The sequence below is a fragment of the Papaver somniferum genome, chromosome 8 (assembly GCF_003573695.1).
Source record: "Papaver somniferum cultivar HN1 chromosome 8, ASM357369v1, whole genome shotgun sequence".
In the NCBI taxonomy this organism is placed as follows: Eukaryota; Viridiplantae; Streptophyta; class Magnoliopsida; order Ranunculales; family Papaveraceae; genus Papaver; species Papaver somniferum.
The window spans coordinates 165,530,371-165,556,025 of NC_039365.1; the positions used below are offsets into that span (position 1 = coordinate 165,530,371).

The window sequence follows — 25,655 nt, forward strand, 5'->3', positions numbered from 1 at the left end:
ATCATTGAATACTTTTTTACAATTACATATCAAAGTTGACAATGATAAACCATAGAAAATAAATATTTGAACACTTTATAGCTACACTGACTTGATTACTGCTTTCAGAAGTGTGTTGTAGAGTCTATCATTTCGTTCTTTCCAAATAAACCACCAAATGGTAAAAGGAAGTAGGCTCCAAATCCTCTTAATCCTATTTCCTTTTTGAACTCTATTTAATCTCGCATTTGCACAAAGTAGACTTATGTTCGGCGAGTGCACTCACATTGTGTTTTTATCGTTGTTGATCATGCAGCACTAACTAACTCTCTCAATAATATGGTTACTGTCGTTCTCATAATGTGGTAGAAACTGTCCTCTTGGTTTTGCTTATCTTATCAAACTTCCACATTAGATATTTAGGGATCACAACATGCCATTCGTGTCCCTGTACACAGTACTGTCTATACAAAGTAATAAAAATATGCAAAGTTGCGTTACCATAGACTTTTCCATAACAATAAGAAGCGGACCCGTGCATCGCACGGGTGATGGACTAGTTTCTGTTAATTCTAGAGTGCAACTGCTACTGTCATAAAAACTGGAAATTCTGTGGTATCCGTTTACTGGTATGCTTATTTGTTTGATATGCCTGCATACTAATATATGTTCTCCAGAACAAGCTCATTACATGATCATGGACATTTTATTGAGGGTCTCAACCGTCAGATTTTTTATATGAACAGATGACACATAAATTTCTCAAAAGGGGTGTTGGCATTTCAGCTTTGGGAGAATGGAATTTTACAGTATCAATAGTGAATCCCATCTCTATATTTAGTATTTGTCCATACGGCTTAATAAGCACCAACCAAAAGAAACTGATCCTCATTCACTAATAAACTATTACTGTGAAATAAATGACATAGAAACAATGGTAATGACTAACTGTATAAGTCATCCTCCTCCTCAGCAGGAGCAGCAGAAAATGGTTCAGCACCATTGGTGCCTCCAGATGATGTATTAGCGAACCTAAAGTCACCTCCGAAGCCCCTTGACTGTTGCAAGGTCTGTGAAAAGGCCTGGTACTTCCGTATGTCTCCATCGTTCACGCTCCTCCTTGCATACTTCATCGACTCCTCAAAGTGAGCAGCCGTAATCTGGGGGATTTCATTCTCAACTCCGTCCTCCTCCATTGCATCTGGCTTGTCGTTGCTCTTCTTCTGCCTCTCGATATCCTTCTCGATATCTTCTCTAATTGCATACTTGCAGGCACGCTGGCAAATTTCTGTAATATCAGCTCCACTAAAGCCTTCAGTGTGCTTAGCAAGGACCTGCAAGTCAACATGTTGGGACACAGGTGATTTTCTAAGGCAGGACTTGAAGATCTGAACCCGAGAAGCCTCATCTGGCAATGGGATGTAGATCAACTGATCCAGACGGCCTGGTCTCAGCAATGCAGGATCAATTATATCTGGTCTGTTCGTGGCACCGATTATAAACACTCTCTTCTTTTCATTCATTCCATCCATTTCAGTTAGAAGTTGGTTCAAAACCCTATCAGCAGCACCGCCCGCATCTCCAACGCTACTTCCTCTCTGAGTTGCTATAGAGTCAAGTTCATCAAAGAAGAGGACACAAGGTGAAGATTGTCGGGCTTTGTCAAAAATTTCCCTCACATTAGCTTCACTCTCTCCAAACCACATTGTCAGCAACTCAGGTCCCTTGACACTGATGAAATTAGCTTGGCACTCGTTAGCAATGGCCTTTGCCAGAAGTGTTTTCCCACCACCAGGAGGACCATACAACAGAACTCCCTTTGAAGGCGACATGCCAAACTTCTCGAACTTTTCGGGATGCTCCACCGGGTATTGCACAGTCTCTTGAAGCTCCCTCTTAACAGTATCAAGCCCACCAATATCCTCCCAAGTGACGTTGGGCACTTCAACAGTTGTTTCGCGCAATGCAGAAGGATTGCTTGCTCCTAAAGAAGTGCGGAGGTGCTCGTTGGTGATAAACATGGAGTTGAGTATTTCAGCATCAATTTCTTCATCTTCCAAGTCAATGACATCCATCTTTTCTCTAATGCACTGAAGTGCAGCTTCAGTACACAGAGCTGCAAGATCAGCACCGACATACCCATGAGTATCCTTTGAAATCCTTTCTAATTCTACATCTTCAGAAAGCTTCATGTTCTTTGTATGGATCCTAAGAACCTCAAGACGTCCAACTTCATCAGGAACACCAATATCGATTTCCCTATCAAATCTTCCAAACCTCCTCAAAGCTGGATCAATGCTGTTTGGTCTGTTTGTCGCCCCCATAACGATAACATGCGCACGAGACTTCAATCCATCCATAAGTGTCAGCAGCTGAGAAACAATCCTCCTCTCAACTTCACCGTTGGTCTTATCTCGTTTCGGAGCAATTGAATCAATCTCATCAATGAAAATAATCGATGGTGCGTTCTTCTCCGCCTCCTCGAATGCCTTCCTAAGGTTACTTTCACTCTCCCCAGCCAACTTAGACATAATTTCTGGTCCATTAATAAGGAAGAAAAAAGCACCGGTTTCATTCGCAACAGCTCTGGCAATCAATGTCTTACCAGTTCCAGGAGGTCCATATAGCAAAATCCCCTTTGGTGGTTTAACACCAATCGATTTGAAAAGCTGTGGATGCCGAAGTGGAAGCTCCACCAACTCTCTAATCTGAGCCATCTGCTTTCGCACACCACCAACATCATCATACCCAACTTCATCTAATCTATCTTCATCTTCTCTTCTAATGGGCTCCCCTTCACAAAAGATCTCAGTATCAGGAGAAACTATGCAATACTCTGGAGGATCAGTTTCAATAACCTTAAACTCTACGCTTCTCATCCCTCCTCTGATAAGGAACACATCACCTTTCCTAACTGGTCGATATGTTTCCATGAAATACGGTCTCAAATATGCATCAAACAGGTTCCCGGTAAGGCCTTCAATGGTATCATCTATAGGTAGTACATGAACGCGGGTCCCATATTTCACACCGGGGCATTGATAAACAAAAACAACATCACCTAATCTAACCCTAAGATTTGATCGAACAACTTTGTTTAATTTGATCTTTGGTTCTTCGCATGTATCATCAGCTATAACGATACATATTGTATCTTTCCTTTTCTTTCCCTTGAGCATGATGGTGTCGCCACGGAAAAGCTGCAACTTTTCCATTGTTGCAGGATGCATTAAAACAATGGAATTATCATCTTCGATGGCTTCATCAACGACAAGCCTATTCGCTGCTTTCTTCCGTTCAAGAATTGCAGTGCTGAAATCCTTTTTCGTTCCTTTCGAAGAAGAAGAAGAATCAGCATGATTAGTCATCTTTCGTATACCTTCAATTCAATAACTAAGCGAGATAAAATCAATATACTCTGAGAGCGAGATTGAGAAAGAATAAGAAAATTTTATGTGAATAAACAAGAGAGGTGGTGAGGACTATTTATAATACCAGCATCTTGTTCGTGAAGTGATATATTTCCATATATAACTCTGTTATAATTCCATGTATAACTCTGTTTTCAGTTTCCTGTTATGAAACGTTAAGGCTTTTTTGTTATTCCAGAACATTCTTGATTATTTTCGATTAACAAGGGTGAGTTGCTCCTTCTATATACAATCCGACTATGTTTGTGAAAATTTTATTCTGCTTAAGGACCCATCTTACGACTGACCAGCAAAGTGTTGGCCCTGATGGAAGTCAATGCTAGCTCCTCGGAATGCACTTGTCTACTTAGCTACATCAATTTGGTGTCAGAAGCAAACTTACAGGCTCTTAATGCAGCTGACGCAAACTGCAGATCTACCCTGACAACTATTTTGTTTTTATTAAGGTTATCACTTAGTATTTTTCTCTCTTACAAAATTTTGATATTAAATTTAGTTCAAAGATGATGACCGTAGACCTTTGAATCACTAAACTGATTTAAGACAATTTAAGGTAACTTGTTTGAATGAAATGAACATCAGGTAAATTTCCTAAGTCCTAACAACTCCACCTAAAAAAAAAAAGTTGTTTTCATGGAAAATATGAACTTCTAAGTTCTAACAAAGCTTATCTTTCATCCGAAATTTTCCTTTCATCCGGCCATCACTGATCCCATGAAGATAAAATGCTAAAACTAAAAGAAGTGGTGTTTTGCATTAACGACAACAACATGGAGAAGGAGCTGCAAAGCGACCGAATTGAGTTGTATGGTAAGTGGAGCAGCAGTTACTGCTTGAGAGTTGAATTAGCTCTTAAACTTAAGGGAATACCCTTTGAAAATATGGAAGAAGATACCAAAAACAAAAGTGAAGCACTCCTCAAGTATAATCCTATACATAAAAAGATCCCTGTACCTGTACATGATGGGAGAGCGATTGCCGAGTCGCTTGTTATCCTGGAGTACATCGATGAAACTTGGACTCATGCACCATCTCTACTCCCGGAAGATGCTTACGAACGAGCCAAGGCTCGGTTTTGGGCGAATTTTTATGATCAAAAGGTGCGCACATGATATCGGTTAATTCTAATGCTATTCTCATTCTCTATGTGTGTCTATATGTTACAGTATCATAACTTTCATTGTTTTTGATTTCATGGCAGTTCCTCCCAAGTAGCTCTGCTGTCATGAAGTCAAAAGGTGATGAAGAACGAAAGAAAGCCATTGAAGACTTATTAGAGAACACACGGTTGTTAGAGGAAGGTTCTTAGATTTCTAGATTTATATGTGGAAAAGTCTCACAATAGTGTCGACTGTACCTTTTCATTAGGTATTTATATGAATACAAGTACAAAGAAGAGCTCAAAGAATCATTCCTAATCTAAACAACTTATGACGAGAATACAGGTAAGTTACAACTAGATACAACAACAATGACTGCACAGGACTCGGACTTTGCTGAAGACTTACCCGTTGTTATGACTGCAGTGACCTGCACTTTGCTGAAGACTTTCCCGTTGATATCACTGCAGTGACCTGCACTTGGTTGTTGTGCCACAGCAGTGGCACATTGTATATACACGTCCAATATTCCTCCTCAAGTTGGAGCGAGAGAATTATGAGGCCGAACGCCCAACTTGCTGACAAGACGTCTGAATTGATCCACTCCAAGTGGTTTGGTGAATAGATCAGCCAATTGAGCTGCAAAGGGAATGTGAGTTGGCTTTATAAGACCAGATAGCAGTTTTTCTCGAACAAAGTAACAATCAATTTCGATATGTTTAGTTTGTTCGTGAAAAACTGGATTTTCAGAGATATGAATAGCAGCCTGATTGTCACAATAGACTGGAATGGGCTTCGGAATATTAACACGAAGATCAGTAAATAAATAATATAACCATTGTAACTCGGAAGTTATCCTGGCTAAAGCTCGATATTCTTCCTCAGCAGAAGATAGTGAAATAGTTGGTTGTTTCTTGGAATTCCAAGAGATAGGGCTATTTCCCAACATTGTGAAATATCTTATCGTGGAACGACGAGTGGTTGGGCAACCTGCCCAATCCGAATCAGTGTAATAGCAAGAGACAATGAACTATTTGCAGAAAGAAAAATGCCATGGCTAACCGTTCCTTTAAGATAACGAACCACTCGATGAGCAGCTTCCAAGTGACCAGAACATGGTTGCTACATAAATTGTCTTAAATAATTCACAGAGTACGTGATATCAGGACGAGTTACCTGAAGGTAAATAAGTCGACCAATTAGGCGACGATAAACACTAGGGTCAGGAAGAGGATTGCCTGAAGATGGTATAAGCTTAAGGTGTTGTTCCATAGGGGGAGGAGAGACCTTAGCACCTAAAAGACCAGAATCATTAACAATGTCAAGAATATACTTACGTTGACAAAGAAAAATACTTTGGGGAGAACGAGACACTTCAATACCCAAGAAGTGTTGTAAACGACCAAGATTTTTAAGCGAAAATTTCGATTCGAGTTTATGTTTTAGGTCCTGAATGGCCAAGTCGTTATTACCGGTAATAATAATATCATCGACATAAAGTAAAACATAAAGAGAAACTGTACCTGAATGAAAGGTGAAAAGTGAATAATCAGCACGAGATTGAATAAAAACTTCATCAAGCAAAGCTGTAGAGAATTTAGAAAACCATTGGCGAGATGCTTGCTTGAGTCCGTTTAGAGATTTATTTAGTTTATAAACACGATTATCTTCCTTCTTCTGAAATCCTGGAGGAATTTTCATGTAGATATCCTCGTTGAGATCACCTTGTAAAAAAGCGGTGTTGACATCTAGTTGATGTAGTGGCCAATTATGAATGGCAGCAACGGATAGTAAAACACGAACAGAAACTAGTTTGCAACAGGAGTAAAAGTGTCATGATAATCTATGCCTTCCTGTTGTGTGTAACCTTTAGCAACTAGACGTGCCTTACGACGTTCAATTATGCCATCCGGTTTATATTTGATTTTAAATACCCATTTACAGCCAATGGCGGATTTGCCAGGTGCTAAAGTAGTAATAGTAAAAGTGTCATTGTCGTGTAGAGCAGTATGTTCTTTGACAATGGCATCACGCCAGTCCGGAATTTGAATGGCTTCCGTAAATGTGAGTGGTTCATCGTTGATAATAACAGATGAGAGAAAAGTACGATGTTGTGGAGTAAATTTATCAAAAGAAACGTAATTATTAAGGGGATAAGGTGAATTGGATGTACATTGTTGAACCGAGCAAATGTAATCATGTAAATGGGATGGACGGGGACATTCTCTAGCTGAGCGTCGGACTGTTGGTTCCGACTCAGGTTGAACAATTGTGACAGGGCTGTTCATATCAGTAGAAGATATTATTGGAGACGTACCTGAGCTGGAGGAGTTTGCTGATGTTGACGGAGTAGCCACAGGTCGTTGAGTTGATATGGGAGTTTCCTGTTGGTGACAGGATTTTATAGAATCTCGTGAAACTGGGACATTCAAGGAAGCTGGAAGGTCATCAAAATAAGTTTCCTCCTGCACAGAAGAATTTAAAAAATCTGTACTTGGAAGTTTCGCATCCTTGAATGGGAAATGAGTTTCATGAAAACCCACGTCACGTGAAACAAAAGTGGTCTGAGTTTCAAGATTGAGAATGATGTACCCTTTGTGATTATAGGGGTAACCTAGAAACACACCAGGAACTGCCCTAGAATCGAATTTAGAAGTAATTTTGGTATTGCGAGCAAAGCATAAGCAACCAAAAATGCGCAAATGTCGATAATTAGGTTGTGTACCTGATAGTTTTTCAAAAGTGGTTGTAGTTGTAGTGGTAAAACTGGGTCTTTTCAGACTTGTGACGAAAATAATTTTTTTAGATTTAATTTAAAAAGGAAAATAAATAAAATAATTCAATTTTAGAGAAAATTACCAAGACTAGGATTCCACCATTGACCAAATAAATAGTAACCTCTAAATATTTTTTATGCAATTCTATCTTTAAAATCAATTCTAATATTTGCCTCAAATATGTTTTTGAAGTAATAATTGTAATCAAAAAGTATAAAACATCAAAAGTTATTAAAACCCAGCATGCTTCATCAAATTAATTCACAACTATTCAATAAAAACTAATATTTCAATTTCAATTCCATGCAAATAATCAAATAATAATATTGCAAATAAATAGTAAAATTAGAATTATACCAATTAATGTGGAGCAATGGCTTCCTCCGTCGCCTTGGCTAATGGGTTAAGCTCCTCATCCCAAAAACACACTCACAAGATGTATCCATGGATTAATAGGTGTTTTTATTGATGTAAATAATGTAGAATTGAAGTTTGTAACGTTGTAATAGTGTTACAGTGTCACTGTTACAAAAGGGAAAGAGCTGAAAATTAAACGATACTTTTTTGTTGCTGTAAAACAACGACACTTGTTTCTTGTTTTAAGACTGTTGAAGAACGACTGCCTTAGCAGGTCTGTTCTTCCTCTTCTTCTTCCTCCTCGAACAGCAGCAGCAGCAGCACTGTAACTCTCTGTAATCGCTTCTCCTCGGCTCTCCTGGACTCTAAGCTCTCTCCTAAGGTTTTCTAACCCTTCTATGATGAAAACACAGCTATTTATAGCTATCCAACTCCCTAAAAACTCGATCAAATCCGAGAATAATCTCATTATTCTTCTCGGGCAGTTTGGAGAAAAATCACTTTCATGTTGATTCACGTGGTTCTGTTGGCTATTCTCTCGTATCCAAACTATTCTCTGACTTGGAATGAACTAAATTGGTATATATCCACGCAAGAATATCCCATAAATCTCTCTGACCAATCCCAAATCCTAAACAGAGAAGCGATATCCTGTTTGGACTTTGATCTCTTCTCCCTGCTATTCCAGCCCAATTGGATCGAGGAAATTGCCCATAGAAGCCCAGTTAAGTCTATTAGAGTCCAGCCCAATCGAAATCCAGTGTTGAATCTCATAAAATCACGTCAAAAATCCAAACTCTAATTTACTGCTGTGAACTCCAAATTTCCCGCCATTTTTCTGTTTTGAACGTGAAGAAGAAGGGTGTCCCCTTATCCTCTGATGGGGTGCGAACAACAAGTGGTCACCCCTTCTCAAGTGGGAGCCCCTTATCCAACTTAAGAATGCCTTTAACAATTCTTCTGGGATGTTTTACGCACTTTTTCGGGGTTCCTCCGGGGTATTTCTAGGGTGTCTCCAACATACTTCTGGGGTGCTTCTGGTGGTTATCAACGGAGGTCCAAATGCCGCATTTTTATCCAATTTCTCCACAAATCCTTATTCTTCCAAAAACACCTACAAATAAATAAAATAACCAAATAAGTACGATATCGAGCACTAACAATATATACAAATGAGCTATATTAGACACATAAATGCGTCTATCAAATACCCCCAAACTTATTATTTTCTAGTCCCGAGCAAATCAAAACTACAAAATAAAATCCTAACTCACTTTCGTAGGCATCGTCGATTGCATTTAGCGTATGCAATAAGCCTTTAAACCCCTAGGTGGACCTAGTGGCCGAGTTATAGTCTCGGGAGAGCTTACAAGAGATATACGCACAAAACCTTAATACTCCAGATCCTAGCTATCTACGCAGAACCTCGGAAAGCACTAAAGAACCTCCTTGGTTGGCATACTTATTGATTATTGGAGGAAGTACCCTGATGCGAAATTCCAATTGTTGTACACGAGTTTGCACTCAAGCATACTAAAATTCATATAAAGTGACAGAGCTCTACTCAAATAGTTTCTGGACATCATAAACCGGAGTCAACCAATCACATGGATAGATTAAGAAGGTGGATGTACATGGATGATGTTGACTAAGGTGAACCTATCCTAATGGACTGAGATATTGGTCTTGACTAATATCAACACACTGGCATATACAAGGGAACCAGTGGTCGATAATCCTAACTCTAGGTCAACTCAGCTGGCATATACAAGGGTACTAGTGGTCGACTTTATTGTATTTATTCCAGTTGGTCTGGTGGTCTGGCCTCAATTTTTCAATTTTTTTTTTTATTTATTTATTTTTTTTTTCAATCTCGGTCACTCTATTTCACCCTAATAATGGTAAAAATAAAACAAAAAGAAGTGATCAAGATTCTTTCGATGTTTCCATCACGATGATATGACGAAACTACCATGTTTTTTTTTCTAACACCTGAGCTCTGTGCTTTTATGAATAGACTCTATAGATGTTTCCATCTAGTCAGATTGGTTCCTCATCTCCTAAAACCAAAATGCTTCCATCCACTTAGATTGGATAGTGCCCTCCTTAATAACGATAAATTTCTAGGCTCTGGAGTTTATTTATTACAACTTAAAACTAACAAAAAGTTTCTTCCCCACCCCCAAACTTAAATCTAACATTGTCCTCAATGTTTCTAATGAAAGAGCAATACCAAAAGAATAATAACACGAGGCAAAGGTAAAGAGTGAAGTTGGAAAGATAGTACATGGGTAAAGCGTAACAATCCTTCTACAGAGACTAAGGAAGAAAGTAATAAACAACATACAAACCGCCTCGATGGTCAATCAAGGGTAAACAGGGTCCTCCAGAGGGACCTCCACAACATCACCTGTAGGCAAGGGCTCCAAAAAGGGTTTCAATCTCTGACCGTTAACCTTCAAGAACTACTACCATCCGGTGACTCAATTTCCACAGCTCCATGAGGAAAACAGTGCGAACAATAAAAGGACCCGTCCACCGAGAACGCAAATTCCCAGGGATAAGATGTAAGCGGGTATCATACAGAAGAACTTTTTGACCTGGAGAAAATGTCTTTCTTAGGATATTCCTATCATGCACATGTTTCATTTTGTTCTTATACTCCTTCGCACTATCATACGCATCTCTACGAATCTCTTCCAACTCATTGAGCTGGAGTTTCCTATGGGCTCCTGCCTTGTCAAGTGAAAACTTTAACTGCTTAATAGCCCGATAAGATCTATGCTCTAACTCAACAGGAAGGTGACATGCCTTTCCAAATACTAAACGATAAGGTGACATTCCAATGGGTGTTTTAAACGCAGTACGGTAAGCCCATAAGGCATTAGTAAGCCTCGACGACCAGTCTTTCCTATTAGGATTAACTGTTTTCTCTAAAATACGTTTAATTTCCCTATTGGAAACATCTACCTGACCACTAGTTTGTGGATGATATGGGGTAGCTACCTTATGTGTAATACCATATTTCTTCATCAAGAGCCTAAAAGGTCCATTACAAAAGTGCGACCCTCCATCACTAATTATAGCTTGCGGTGTACCAAAACGTGTAAGTATGTTTTCTTTCAAGAACTCTATCACAACCCTATGGTCATTGTTTTTATACGCAACCGCCTCAATCCACTTAGAGACATAGTCTACAGCGACAAGGATGTATAGATTACCAAAAGAATTAGGGAACGGACCCATAAAGTCAATACCCCACACATAAAATCGGGTTCAAGGGCATCATGTTCCTGCGGGAAATGGTTCCTAATTTCTGGCAACGTGCACAATTGGCACAATAATTATGGGAGTCTTTAAACAATGACGGCCAATATAATCCACACTGCAATATCTTAGCAGCAGTCTTTTTAGCACTAAAGTGACCCCCACAAGCATGATCATGACAAAAGGAAATAATACTGGACTGGTCACTCTCAGGTATACATCTCCTAATAATCTGGTCTGGACAATACTTAAACAAATAAGGATCATCCCAAAAGAAGTGCTTAACCTCAGTTAAAAATCTAGAACGATCTTGTTTACCCCAATGTTGGGGCATTCGACCAGTAACAAGATAGTTCACTATTTTCACATACCAAGGTGATTGGGTGACAAGGAACAGTTGTTCATCAGGAAAGCTATCCATTATAGGAAGGGAATCATTTGGGGAACTAACAACTAGCCTAGACAAGTGATCTGCTACTACATTTTCTGCGCCTTTTTTGTCTCTAATGTATGGAGAAAATTCTTGCAACAATAGGATCCATCTAATCAATCTAGGTTTGGTATCCTTCTTAGACAAAAGGTATTTCAAAGCAGCATGATCAGTATATATTACGATCTTAGAACCTAAGAGATAGGGTCTAAACTTGTCCAGAGCAAACACGATGGCCAAAAGTTCTTTCTCAGTAGTGGTATAGTTCAACTGGGCTTCATTCAGAGTTTTGCTAGCATAGTAAATCACATGAAGTAATTTATTTTCTCGCTGACATAGCACAACACCAATAGCATAATCTGAAGCATCACACATGATCTCAAAGGGTAGGTTCCAGTTGGGTGCCTGGACTATGGGGGCGGTAGTGAGTAATGACTTAAGCTTCTCAAAAGCCTCTAAACAAGCATCATCAAAGACAAACTTATCATCTTTTGCAAGAAAATTGCAAAGAGGTCTAGAAATTAAGCTAAAATTCTTAATAAATCAACGATAAAAACCTGCATGCCCTAAGAATGACCTAATATCTCTTACGGTTTTTGGAACCTGTAAAGTCTTAATAAGATCAACTTTGGCTTTATCTACCTCTATACCCTTAGAAGATACGATATGCCCTAAAACAATTCCTGAACGAACCATGAAGTGACATTTCTCCCAATTAAGCACTAAATTTTTCTCCTTACACCTAGTCAAAACTAATGACAAATGATGCAAGCACTCATCGAAAGACGAACCAAACACATGAAAATCATCCATAAAGACCTCTAAGAACCGTTCTACCATATCAGAAAATATGCTCATCATGCAACGTTGAAAAGTGCAGGGGCATTACAAGCCCGAAAGGCATGCGTCTATACGCAAAGGTACCAAAGGGACAGGTAAAAGTGGTTTTCTCCTGGTCTTCTGGGGCAATAACGATCTGATTATACCGAGTAGCCATCTAAAAGCAATAGTGACTATGTCCAGCTAATCTCTCTAGCATCTGGTCGATGAAGGAAGGGGAAAGTGGTCCTTCCTAGTGACCTTGTTCAATTTCCTATAGTCAATACAAACACGCCAACCCGTGGTCACTCGGGTGGGATTAACTCATTGTTATCATTCTGGACTACAGTAATACCAGATTTCTTGGGAACAACCTGAACGGGGCTGACCCACTTACTGTCTGAAATGGGTAGATAATGCCTGCATCTAATAGCTTAAGAACCTCAGTTCGAACTACTTTCATATTGGGGTTTAGTCGACGTTGCATCTCCCTATCTAAATAGATCTGATGCATACAAACAGTAGGACTTATACCCTTAATGTCTGCTATGGTCCACCCTAAAGCTTCCTTGTTGTTTTGAAGGACGGTTACTAGCCTACTTTCCTGATCTCTATCCAAGTCGGAAGAAACAATCACAGGTAAAGTCTCAGACGGGCCTAAAAACACATACTTCAGGGTATCTGGCAATGGTTTTAGGTCCAACTTAGGAGGCTCTTCTAAAGAAGGAACTAGGGTAGACTTAGAAACTGGTAGTGGTTCGAACTTAGGTTTCCATCCATTACTAGTATCTAACAAAGGGGTTGAATCTAACAAAGCATTCACCTCATTAATCACCTTATCATCATCAAAATCAATTCCAAAGTGAGCTAGGCATTTCTCTAATGGATCTTCTAACAAAGTGTTTGGTAATGACTCCTCGACTAATGTTCCTATCATGTTCACCTCTTCTATATTCGAGTCATCTAGTTCAGAGGGTAGCTTACTAATATTAAAAATGTTCAGCTCAATAGTCATATTACCAAAAGAAAAATTCATAATACCATTTCGACAGTTAATTATCGCATTGGATGTAGCTAAAAACGGGCGACCTAAAATCACTGGTATTTGGTTCTCTGGGTCAGGGACAGGTTGGGTATCTAGGATAACAAAATCCACTGGATAAATAAACTTGTCGACCTCAATAAGAACATACTCGAACACACCACGAGGAATTTTAACGGACCTATCAGCTAACTGAAGTGTCATCTGGGTAGTTTTCATCTCACCAAGTCCTAGATTAAGGTACACATGGTATGGAAGTAAGTTCACACTGGCTCCTAAGTCAAGCAACGCTTTCTCAACACGGTACTTACCTATTGTACAAGCAATGGTAGGGGACCCTGGGTCTTTATACTTAGGAGTAGTGGTATTCTGAATAATAGAACTCACATGACTAGCTATGAAGGCTTTCTTCTGGACACCGAGCTTACGCTTTCGCGTACACAAGTCCTTAAGGAACTTGGCATAAGAGGGAATCTGCATAATTGCATCTAATAATGGAAGGTTGATATTAACCTGCTTAAAAACCTCCAATATATCATTAAAGTTGGACTCCCTCTTAGTCGGAACTAGCAGTTGTGGGAATGGGGCTCTGGGAACAAAGCCGGGATCAACAGGACCCTCATTGGTCTCTTTAGAGACTCTATCAGTCTCTTCATTCTCTGGCTCAGCAGGGTGAACTACATCATGTTCACTTTCAGGCATGGCAACCTTGTTTTCAACCTTCTTTCCACTCCTCAGGGTTGTGACATCATTCACATGATTGTACGATTTCTCTCCTTTGGGGTTAGGATCAGTATGACTAGGGAACCTTCCATTTTCTCTCTCACTTATAAACTTAGCTATTTGTCCTACTTGAAGTTCTAATTTGGCAAGACTCTGGGAATTATTCTATGAATGCTCTTGCAATCCTATTTTAATCACAAGGCGTTAGATCCAACTCCTGCCTAGTTTCTTGTTGAAATCTAAGGTGGTTCTTTGATAGCATGTCATGGTTATTTGCTAACATAGTGAGAGTTTCTTCTAAGGTAGAGATCTTTTTCTCAGAAGTGTTCTGAAACTGGGTTTGACCTGAAGAATTCTTAAAACCAAAACCTGGGGGAGGCTGAGAATTGCTAGACTGGCCTTGACTCTGGCCCTTAGACCAAGAGAAATTAGGATGGTTTCTCCAACCAGGGTTGTAGGTCTCTGAGTATGGGTCAAACTTCTGACGGTTCTCAAACCTAGCGTTGTTATAGACAGCATGAGCTTGTTCTTCACTAACCTGACCTTCCCAAAATGAATTATCTGGCTCCATTCCACAACTAGAGACTTGATAGGATCTATTAGGTTCAACAAGGGACCTATTTTTAGACTGACCCATTTCCAAAGCTTCTAACCTTCTAGACAAAGCAGCAAACTTAGCATCTGACTTAAAACTCGTATCTACCATATTGGTGCTACTTCTATTGAACAAGAGTCTTTTAGGGGGTTCAACACAAGATTCCCACTATTGGGATTTTTCAGCGATAGCTTCTAAGAAGGTAAAAGCATCATCATCATTTTTACTATTGAACTCACCAGCGCACATAGACTCAACCATGGCTTTGGTCGAATAGTCTAAACCATCATAAATAATCTGTACGAGTTTCATATTATCAAATCCATGGTGAGGACACTGAGATAGGAGATCATTGAATCGCTCTAAAAACCTATAAAGAGACTCTCCCTCTTGTTGCACACTAGCGCTAATTTTCTGCCTAACAGCTGCAGTTTTATGCTTAGGGTAGAATTTCATATAGAAAGCAGCAATCAGTTCCTGCCATGTTTCAATGGATTCAGATGGTAGGTTTTTCAGCCAAGTCTTGGCTTTATCTCTCAAGGAAAAGGGAAACATCTTAAGTTTCAAGACTTCATCAGTAAGGTCTTTTATTCTAATTGTCCCACAGATTTCCTCAAAGTCCCTAATATGGAAATAAGGGTTCTCATCATCTTTTCCTAAGAATATAGGAATCATCTGAAGAATACTAGGTTTTATCTCGAAATTAGCCGTAGTAACTGGCAATTTAATGCACGAAGCTCGGTTGGTCCTAGTTGGGAACATGTAATCTTTCAAAGTTGTCATCGCTGGCACAACAGAAGTACTAGGGGTACTTTCCTCACAAAGAGACAGATTCTCTAAACTGAAGTTTCCAAAAACACGGCTCTCAAAAGAAGAATCTTCGAGCTCCCTGCTTATATTAGAATAACTACTAGGTTTTTCGCTAATCAATCGACCTAGAGTATCTCTTTTCCAAGCCCTAAAAAAATCGGGCATACACTAAAAATATCAAAAAGAAATAAAAATCCTAACAGAAAGGTTCTAGCAATCACACAGCAGGCTGACTCGACTCTACCACAACAAACCTAAAGATTTCTAGCAAAAAACAAGCATGATGGCTCCACTTAGATTGTTTTCTAGACCAGCTTCTATTCCTTCGAAAAGGAATTCGTTACAATTTGAGCACACCCCTCTGGAATCAATCCGAGCTAATGTAAGTTGAATCGAGGCGAGGGAAACTTAGTAGAGCTTTGATACCCAAGGCCTCACTGCATTAGAAGGCGGCGCAGTCACGCATTCAACTCACAGAAACCATCATGAACTTTGAAGTGTGCTTAAAAGAGTAACCAATATTTTTCGAACGAGTTTCCTATTAAGCTCGTTAGCCTATCGGTCTCGTTCAATTCCAAATTTTAAAGCTTGGGTTCGCGTTAGGTTTCGTTTTCCTAAGGCGGGCAAGAAGGGAGCGGTGATGAAATCCGAACCCTTATCTTGTATGGCCAGTCCTTGCCCTTTACTATGAATTTAAAAAGAACAGTCCAAATTCGTCCTCAATCAATGAATCACCTTAAGGAATACAGTAAACCCGCTTGCTGGAGATTCACGGGTGATTAGAATTTTACCTCCCGTATCAGACGGGCAAAGAACCGCTGAAGTCGACTCGAGCCACTGACTCCGGTGTCAGTGTGCGAACCCGAGGGGCCGAGACGACATTGTAATCGTCGTCCTTCCCTGCAAACAGTTTGTATTTGAACTACCCTTCTGTAGGGTTTAAAAATAAAAATAAAAATGTCCAAAGTTTAAAGTCCACAGTCCACAAAAATAAAGTGCAAAAACAAAAAGTAAATTACAAAATATTTCCTAATACAATTCTAAAAAATAATAATAATAATAAAACTAAATCCTAAAAAAAATTCTTCTTTTTGTCTTCTCTTTACACTTTAAGCTTTTTTTTTTCTCCAAGTCCTTAGTGTTCACTTCAAACCTGTAAATCAAAGACAAAAAGAAACGTAAAAAGGAACAAATAAAAATAAACAAAAAAAAATAAATAATAAATCTAAAAAAAAATGCTACCTAAACACAAATCCGCGTCGACGGTGCCAAATATTTTTTGGATTTCAAATAGTGATTGTAGTAGTGGTAAAAAGGTTCTTTTCAGACTTGTGAAGAAAACAATTTTTTTAGATTTAATTTAAAAAGGAAAATAAATAAAATAATTCAATTTCAGAGAAAATTACCAAGACTAGGATTCCACCATTGACCAAATAAATAGTAACCTCTAAATATTTTTTATGCAATTCTATCTTTAAAATCAATTCTAATATTTGCCTCAAATATGTTTTTGAAGTAATAATTGTAATCAAAAAATATAAAACATCAAATGTTATTAAAACCCAGCATGCTTCATCAAATTAATTCACAACTATTCAATAAAAACTAATATTTCAATTTCAATTCCATGCAAATAATCAAATAATAATATTGCAAATAAATAGTAAAATTAGAATTATACCAATTAATGTGGAACAATGGCTTCCTCCGTCGCCTTGGCTAATGGGTTTAGCTCCTCATCCCAAAAACACACTCACAAGATGTATTCATGGATTAATAGGTGTTTTTATTGATGTAAATAATGTATAATTGAAGTTTGTAACGTTGTAATAGTGTTACAGTGTCACTGTTACAAAAGGGAAAGAGCTGAAAATTAAACGATACTTTTCTGTTGCTGTAAAACAACGACACTCGTTTCTTGTTTTAAGACTGTTGAAGAACGAATGCCTTAGCAGGTCTGTTCTTCCTCTTCTTCTTCCTCCTCTGACAGCAGCAGCAGCACTGTAACTCTCTGTAATCGCTTCTCCTCGGCTCTCCTGGACTCTAAGATCTCTCCCAAGGTTTTCTAACCCTTCTATGATGAAAACATAGCTATTTATAGCTATCCAACTCCCTAGAAACTCGATCAAATCCGAGAATAATCTCATTATTCTTCTCGGGCAGTTTGGAGAAAAATCATTTTCCTGTTGATTCACGTGGTTCTGTTGGCTATTCTCTCGTATCCAAACTATTCTCTGACTTGGAATGAACTGAATTGGTAAATATCCACGAAAGAATATCCCATAAATCTCTCTGACCAATCCCAAATCCTAAACAGAGAAGTGGTATCCTATTTGGACATTGATCTCTTCTCCCGGCTATTCCATCCCAATTGGATCGAGGAAATTGCCCATAGAAGCCCAGTTAAGTCTATTAGAGTCCAGCCTAATCGAAATCCAGTGTTGAATCTCATAAAATCACGTCAAAAATCCAAACTCTAATTTACTGCTGTGAACTCCAAATTTCCCGCCATTTTTCTGTTTTGAACGTGAAGAAGAACGGTGTCCCTCTATCCTCTGATGGGGTGTGAACAGCAAGTGGTCACCCCTTATCAAGTGGGTGTCCCTTATCCAACTTAAGGATGCCTTTAGCAATTCTTCTGGGATGTTTTCCACACTTTTTCGGGGTTCCTCCGGGGTATTTCTGGGGTGTCTCCAACATACTTCTGGGGTGCTTCTGGTAGTTATCAACGGAGGTCCAAATGCCGCATTTTTAGCCAATTTCGCCACAAAGCCTTATTTTTCCAAAAACACCTACAAAATAAAATAACCAAATAAGGACGATATCGAGCACTAACAATATATACAAATGAGCTATATTAGACACATAAATGTGTCTATCAGTACCCAAAAGGATTTCATGAGGAGTTTTGTTTGAGAGAATTGGAGTTGGCATCTTATTAATCAAATAAGTTGCAGCTAAAATGCATTCTCCCCTGTAAGTTATAGGCAAGTTTGATTGAAAACGTAATGCCCTTGCCACGTTAAGCAAATGGCGATGTTTACGTTCGACTACGCCATTTTGCTGCGGAGTGGATACGCAACTGTGCTGATGGTGAATACCCTTTTCAGCAAACCAAGTTTGAATGTTACGAGATAAAAATTTTGTCCCATTATCGGATTGTATACGTTGTAGGATAGGTAAATAATGTACTGAAGTACCAGTAGAAATATTGGTAATATTGTGCAAGTACTGTGTAGCAACAAAATTTGTAAAAAACTTGATAAATTTAAACGTCTCATCTTTTATATGCAGGAGATATATTCATGTGCAACGAGAAAAGTCATCCACGATAGTTAAGAAATATCGTGCACCAGTAAAAGAGGGAGTCGAAAATGGTCCCTAAATATCACAATGTATTAACTCAAAACAACGTTTGGAAGAAATTTGATTTTTATTAAAAGATAATCGGCTTTGTTTAGCCATAGGACAAACATCACAAAAAAAATTCAGAACTGGAATAAATATAATCAAAATTACGACATAAAAACTTGAAACGTTCTAAGCTATGATGACCTAGCCGACAATGCCAAACCTCTATTGCGGCTTTATTGCATAAGACCTTGTGCTGCACTGGCTATTGTTGATGGATTTGAAGATGATATAAGCCAGAGTGGAAATTAGCCTGACCAATCACTTGTTTCGTGACTCGGTCCTGAAAGAAACAAGTGTTGTCGAAAAAATAAGCAACACGGTTGGATTGGCGAGTTAACTGACTCACAGAAATAAGATTAAATTTAAAATTCGGAATATGATGCACATTAGAAAGCTTAAGCGTTGGTGAGAAAACCACTTCGCCAATATGCTTAACCACGGAGAATGATCCATCCGGTAGTTGCATTTGAATTAATGATTTGACAGGCTTATAAGAGGTGAAAAATTGTAAAGAAGTACAAATATGGTGTGTAGCACCATGTCTACGAACCATTTAGGGTTTTAAACAACCAATTTTTTGGGGTTTCCTAAGTTGATTAAGCTTTACTATTTTCCAGTTTAGGTTTACAACAATGGAAGAAACAAGAACTGAGCCGTATTGTAATGGGAAGATAGAATCAGTAGGTTGCCAGATGGACTAATTCACTACATTTTGTCTTTCCTTGATACCAAGTATGCAGTTCAAAGTAGTGTTTTGTCCAAAAGGTGGATTCATACTTGGAAATCTCCACCGTTCTCAACTTTGACAGGACAGCATTTCCTGAAGACGAAGAATACGATGAGAGGTTCGTATATTTTGTGGACTTGGTATTCATTTTTCACGATGACTCTGATATTCATAGATTTAGTCTTTGTTGGCACAGTTTTAGATATGATGATATAATGAAAAGACATGTTAGTAGATGGATGGCTCATGCTGTTAAGCATAATGTTCAAGAAATGACGATATACAACACAGATCGTCATTTGGGTTATGAAATCCTTCATCAACTCCTAAATTGCAAATCACTGACCAAGTTGGATATGCAAATGTATCGCGTTCTCGAATATGTAGATACTACTTTACCAAAATCAATGTGTTTACCTCGGCTAAAATTTCTGTGGCTTGGTGGATTTTCAATCGCTAATGTAGAACTATCTAAAAGGCTCTTTTCAAGTTGTCCAGCTCTTGAAACGTTGGTCATAGCTAATTCTGATATACAAACTGATGATCAAAGGAATTTGATTGTGGATTCTCTCAGCCTCAAGAAGTTCAACTATTTTAATCACTATGTACATCTTTTGCCGCATAATAATACTATGCCTACCACTATCAAGTTACGTGCTCCAAATATTGGTATCTAGAAAACTGTTCTCCAATATCCAGGGTAGATTTTGACGTAATTCTCAAAGCAATGGAAGATGAGAGTGCAGAAGCATATTTAAAACTGCCTTCAGAGGAAAAAGATGTGTATGCTAAATGCATGATGAAATATCTAGGAGCAGTTTATATGGTGGAGAAAATGAGATTATCAGCTGGATTCCTTGAGGTATGGTCTTAACATACATGCTGAAATGATTATGTTTTATTGCCTATATTCAGTAGTGGTTGTGTTTTCAGTTATTTATGAGACTCTTATATTGTTTGTCAAGGTTCTCTCACAAGCTCTTGACATATCAGAATGTTAACCCCCTCGATTATGTAATCTCCAAAGTTTGGGACTACATATGTGGTTTACAAGAGGTTGCTCGCGTTCAATGGCATACTTACTCAATATATCTCCTAAAATAAATTCTATATTTCTTACAGCAAAGGAGGTATGTATATCCAAGCTCTGCATATTTCATTTGGTTGGCATCATTCTTGAAACAGTAACAATATAAACGATGTTTGTCTGTCTCATACAGCGACTATTCAGTTTTCTACATGTATAAACCCTTAAAGTGATCTATAATTTTTTTTTTTTTGTTTTTTTCAATATAGGCGAACTTAGCGGTCATTGGAGATGATTGGGAAGCAGGATTGTCATCGCCAGGAATGTTGTCTCACCTCGAGTATGTCAGTATTGAAAAAGTGGAAGGATGCGATGCTGAGCTCAAACTTTTGAGCTTTTTGCTGAAAATGCAAAGGTTTTGAAGAAACTGGTGTTGCATCCTCGTTCTGCTATTGACTCGCCTGATAGTGTGCGAAAGCAATTTAAGAGTCGGCTAAGAGCACTTCCAAGAGCTTCGCCACACATCATTATGCATTGGCCGGCAACAAAAAGTACCCACCTCATATAAATAAACTAAAAATAGATGTCGTACTCAAATTTAAGACTGTGTGGTTATTTTTGGCAACACAAGGCAATGCCTTGAGCTTATTTCTGTTAATTCTAGAGTGCAACTGCTACTGCCTTAAAAACTGGAAATTCTGTGGTATCGGTTTACTGGTATGCTTATTTGTTGGACATGCCTGCATAATAATATATGTTCTCCAGAACAAGCTCATTACATGATCATGGACATTTTATTGCGGGTCTCAACTGTCAGATTTTTTATATGAACAGATGATACATAAATTTCTCAAAAGGGGTGTTGGCATTTCAGCTTTGGGAGAATGGAATTTTACAGTATCAATAGTGAATCCCATCTCTATATTTAGTATTTGTCCATACGGCTTAATAAGCACCAACCAAAAGAAACTGATCCTCATTCACTAATAAACTATTACTGTGAAATAAATGACATAGAAACAATGGTAATGACTAACTGTATAAGTCATCCTCCTCCTCGGCAGGAGCAGCAGAAAATGGTTCAGCACCATTGGTGCCTCCAGATGATGTATTAGCGAACCTAAAGTCACCTCCGAAGCCCCTTGACTGTTGCAAGGTCTGTGAAAAGGCCTGGTACTTCCGTATGTCTCCATCGTTCACGCTCCTCCTTGCATACTTCATCGACTCCTCAAAGTGAGCAGCCGTAATCTGGGGGACTTCATTCTCAACTCCGTCCTCCTCCATTGCATCTGGCTTGTCGTTGCTCTTCTTCTGCCTCTCGATATCCTTCTCGATATCTTCTCTAATTGCATACTTGCAGGCACGCTGGCAAATTTCTGTAATATCAGCTCCACTAAAGCCTTCAGTGTGCTTAGCAAGGACCTGCAAGTCAACATGTTGGGACACAGGTGATTTCCTAAGGCAGGACTTGAAGATCTGAACCCGAGAAGCCTCATCTGGCAATGGGATGTAGATCAACTGATCCAGACGGCCTGGTCTCAGCAATGCAGGATCAATTATATCTGGTCTGTTCGTGGCACCGATTATAAACACTCTCTTCTTTTCATTCATTCCATCCATTTCAGTTAGAAGTTGGTTCAAAACCCTATCAGCAGCACCGCCCGCATCTCCAACGCTACTTCCTCTCTGAGTTGCTATAGAGTCAAGTTCATCAAAGAAGAGGACACAAGGTGAAGATTGTCGGGCTTTGTCAAAAATTTCCCTCACATTAGCTTCACTCTCTCCAAACCACATTGTCAGCAACTCAGGTCCCTTGACACTGATGAAATTAGCTTGGCACTCGTTAGCAATGGCCTTTGCCAGAAGTGTTTTCCCACCACCAGGAGGACCATACAACAGAACTCCCTTTGAAGGCGACATGCCAAACTTCTCGAACTTTTCGGGATGCTCCACCGGGTATTGCACAGTCTCTTGAAGCTCCCTCTTAACAGTATCAAGCCCACCAATATCCTCCCAAGTGACGTTGGGCACTTCAACAGTTGTTTCGCGCAATGCAGAAGGATTGCTTGCTCCTAAAGAAGTGCGGAGGTGCTCGTTGGTGATAAACATGGAGTTGAGTATTTCAGCATCAATTTCTTCATCTTCCAAGTCAATGACATCCATCTTTTCTCTAATGCACTGAAGTGCAGCTTCAGTACACAGAGCTGCAAGATCAGCACCGACATACCCATGAGTATCCTTTGAAATCCTTTCTAATTCTACATCTTCAGAAAGCTTCATGTTCTTTGTATGGATCCTAAGAACCTCAAGACGTCCAACTTCATCAGGAACACCAATATCGATTTCCCTATCAAATCTTCCAAACCTCCTCAAAGCTGGATCAATGCTGTTTGGTCTGTTTGTCGCCCCCATAACGATAACATGCGCACGAGACTTCAATCCATCCATAAGTGTCAGCAGCTGAGAAACAATCCTCCTCTCAACTTCACCGTTGGTCTTATCTCGTTTCGGAGCAATTGAATCAATCTCATCAATGAAAATAATCGATGGTGCGTTCTTCTCCGCCTCCTCGAATGCCTTCCTAAGGTTACTTTCACTCTCCCCAGCCAACTTAGACATAATTTCTGGTCCATTAATAAGGAAGAAAAAAGCACCGGTTTCATTCGCAACAGCTCTGGCAATCAATGTCTTACCAGTTCCAGGAGGTCCATATAGCAAAATCCCCTTTGGTGGTTTAACACCAATCGATTTGAAAAGCTGTGGATGCCGAAGTGGAAGCTCCACCAACTCTCTAATCTGAGCCATCTGCTTTCGCACACCACCAACATCATCATACCCAACTTCATCTAATCTATCTTCATCTTCTCTTCTAATGGGCTCCCCTTCACAAAAGATCTCAGTATCAGGAGAAACTATGCAATACTCTGGAGGATCAGTTTCAATAACCTTAAACTCTACGCTTCTCATCCCTCCTCTGATAAGGAACACATCACCTTTCCTAACTGGTCGATATGTTTCCATGAAATACGGTCTCAAATATGCATCGAACAGGTTCCCGGTAACGCCTTCAATGGTATCATCTATAGGTAGTACATGAACGCGGGTCCCATATTTCACACCGGGGCATTGATAAACAAAAACAACATCACTTAATCTAACCCTAAGATTTGATCGAACAACTTTGTTTAATTTGATCTTTGGTTCTTCGCATGTATCATCAGCTATAACGATACATATTGTATCTTTCCTTTTCTTTCCCTTGAGCATGATGGTGTCGCCACGGAAAAGCTGCAACTTTTCCATTGTTGCAGGATGCATTAAAACAATGGAATTATCATCTTCGATGGCTTCATCAACGACAAGCCTATTCGCTGCTTTCTTCCGTTCAAGAATTGCAGTGCTGAAATCCTTTTTCGTTCCTTTTGAAGAAGAAGAAGAAGAAGAAACAGCTTGATTAGTCATCTTTCGTATACCTTCAATTCAATAACTAAGCGAGATAAAATCAATATACTCTGAGAGCGAGATTGAGAAAGAATAAGAAAATTTTATGTGAATAAACAAGAGAGGTGGTGAGGACTATTTATAATACCAGCATCTTGTTCGTGAAGTGATATATTTCCATATATAACTCTGTTATAATTCCATGTATAACTCTGTTTTCAATTTCCTGTTATGAAACGTTAAGGCTTTTTTGTTATTCCAGAACATTCTTGATTATTTTCGATTAACAAGGGTGAGTTGCTCCTTCTATATACAATCCGACTATGTTTGTGAAAATTTTATTCTGCTTAAGGACCCATCTTACGACTGACCAGCAAAGTGTTGGCCCTGATGGAAGTCAATGCTAGCTCCTCGGAATGCACTTGTCTACTTAGCTACATCAATTTGGTGTCAGAAGCAAACTTACAGGCTCTTAATGCAGCTGACGCAAACTGCAGATCTACCCTGACAACTATTTTGTTTTTATTAAGGTTATCACTTAGTATTTTTCTCTCTTACAAAATTTTGATATTAAATTTAGTTCAAAGATGATGACCGTAGACCTTTGAATCACTAAACTGATTTAAGACAATTTAAGGTAACTTGTTTGAATGAAATGAACATCAGGTAAATTTCCTAAGTCCTAACAACTCCACCTAAAAAAAAAAACTTGTTTTCATGGAAAATATGAACTTCTAAGTTCTAACAAAGCTTATCTTTCATCCGAAATTTTCCTTTCATCCGGCCATCACTGATCCCATGAAGATAAAATGCTAAAACTAAAAGAAGTGGTGTTTTGCATTAACGACAACAACATGGAGAAGGAGCTGCAAAGCGACCGAATTGAGTTGTATGGTAAGTGGAGCAGCAGTTACTGCTTGAGAGTTGAATTAGCTCTTAAACTTAAGGGAATACCCTTTGAAAATATGGAAGAAGATACCAAAAACAAAAGTGAAGCACTCCTCAAGTATAATCCTATACATAAAAAGATCCCTGTACCTGTACATGATGGGAGAGCGATTGCCGAGTCGCTTGTTATTCTGGAGTACATCGATGAAACTTGGACTCATGCACCATCTCTACTCCCGGAAGATGCTTACGAACGAGCCAAGGCTCGGTTTTGGGAGAATTTTTATGATCAAAAGGTGCGCACATGATATCGGTTAATTCTAATGCTATTCTCATTCTCTATGTGTGTCTATATGTTACAGTATCATAACTTTCATTGTTTTTGATTTCATGGCAGTTCCTCCCAAGTAGCTCTGCTGTCATGAAGTCAAAAGGTGATGAAGAACGAAAGAAAGCCATTGAAGACTTATTAGAGAACACACGGTTGTTAGAGGAAGGTTCTTAGATTTCTAGATTTATATGTGGAATAGTCTCACAATGGTGTCGACTGTACCTTTTCATTAGGTATTTATATGAATACAGGTACAAAGAATAGCTCAAAGAATCATTCATAATCTAAACAACTTATGACGAGAATACAGGTAAGTTACAACTAGATACAACAACAATGACTGCACAGGACTCGGACTTTGCTGAAGACTTACCCGTTGTTATGACTGCAGTGACCTGCACTTTGCTGAAGACTTTCCCGTTGATATCACTGCAGTGACCTGCACTTGGTTGTTGTGCCACAGCAGTGGCACATTGTATATACACGTCCAATATTCC

The 25,655-nt window shown here is 39.0% G+C and overlaps 2 protein-coding genes, 1 long non-coding RNA gene and 2 pseudogenes across 3 annotated transcripts; 3 read left to right on the plus strand and 2 right to left on the minus strand.

Moving 5' to 3' along the window:
* Positions 1–923: 923 nt before the first annotated feature.
* On the minus strand, positions 924–3,347 carry LOC113301175 (annotated as a pseudogene).
* An 833-nt stretch (positions 3,348–4,180) lies between these two features.
* Positions 4,181–4,719, plus strand: LOC113306377 (glutathione S-transferase U10-like). Its single transcript, XM_026555321.1, has 2 exons — positions 4,181–4,510; positions 4,612–4,719. The coding sequence occupies exons 1-2, from the start codon at positions 4,181–4,183 to the stop codon at positions 4,717–4,719; spliced, it is 438 nt and encodes a 145-aa protein (XP_026411106.1).
* Positions 4,720–19,825: 15,106 nt separating this feature from the next.
* On the plus strand, positions 19,826–20,861 carry LOC113302646. Its single transcript, XR_003336993.1, has 3 exons — positions 19,826–20,333; positions 20,437–20,601; positions 20,768–20,861. It is a non-coding gene; the product is annotated as an uncharacterized LOC113302646 (long non-coding RNA).
* A 669-nt stretch (positions 20,862–21,530) lies between these two features.
* On the minus strand, positions 21,531–23,960 carry LOC113301212 (annotated as a pseudogene).
* An 833-nt stretch (positions 23,961–24,793) lies between these two features.
* Positions 24,794–25,332, plus strand: LOC113306379 (glutathione S-transferase U10-like). The gene is made up of 2 exons (XM_026555322.1): positions 24,794–25,123; positions 25,225–25,332. The coding sequence occupies exons 1-2, from the start codon at positions 24,794–24,796 to the stop codon at positions 25,330–25,332; spliced, it is 438 nt and encodes a 145-aa protein (XP_026411107.1).
* The last annotated feature ends 323 nt before the right edge of the window (positions 25,333–25,655 follow it).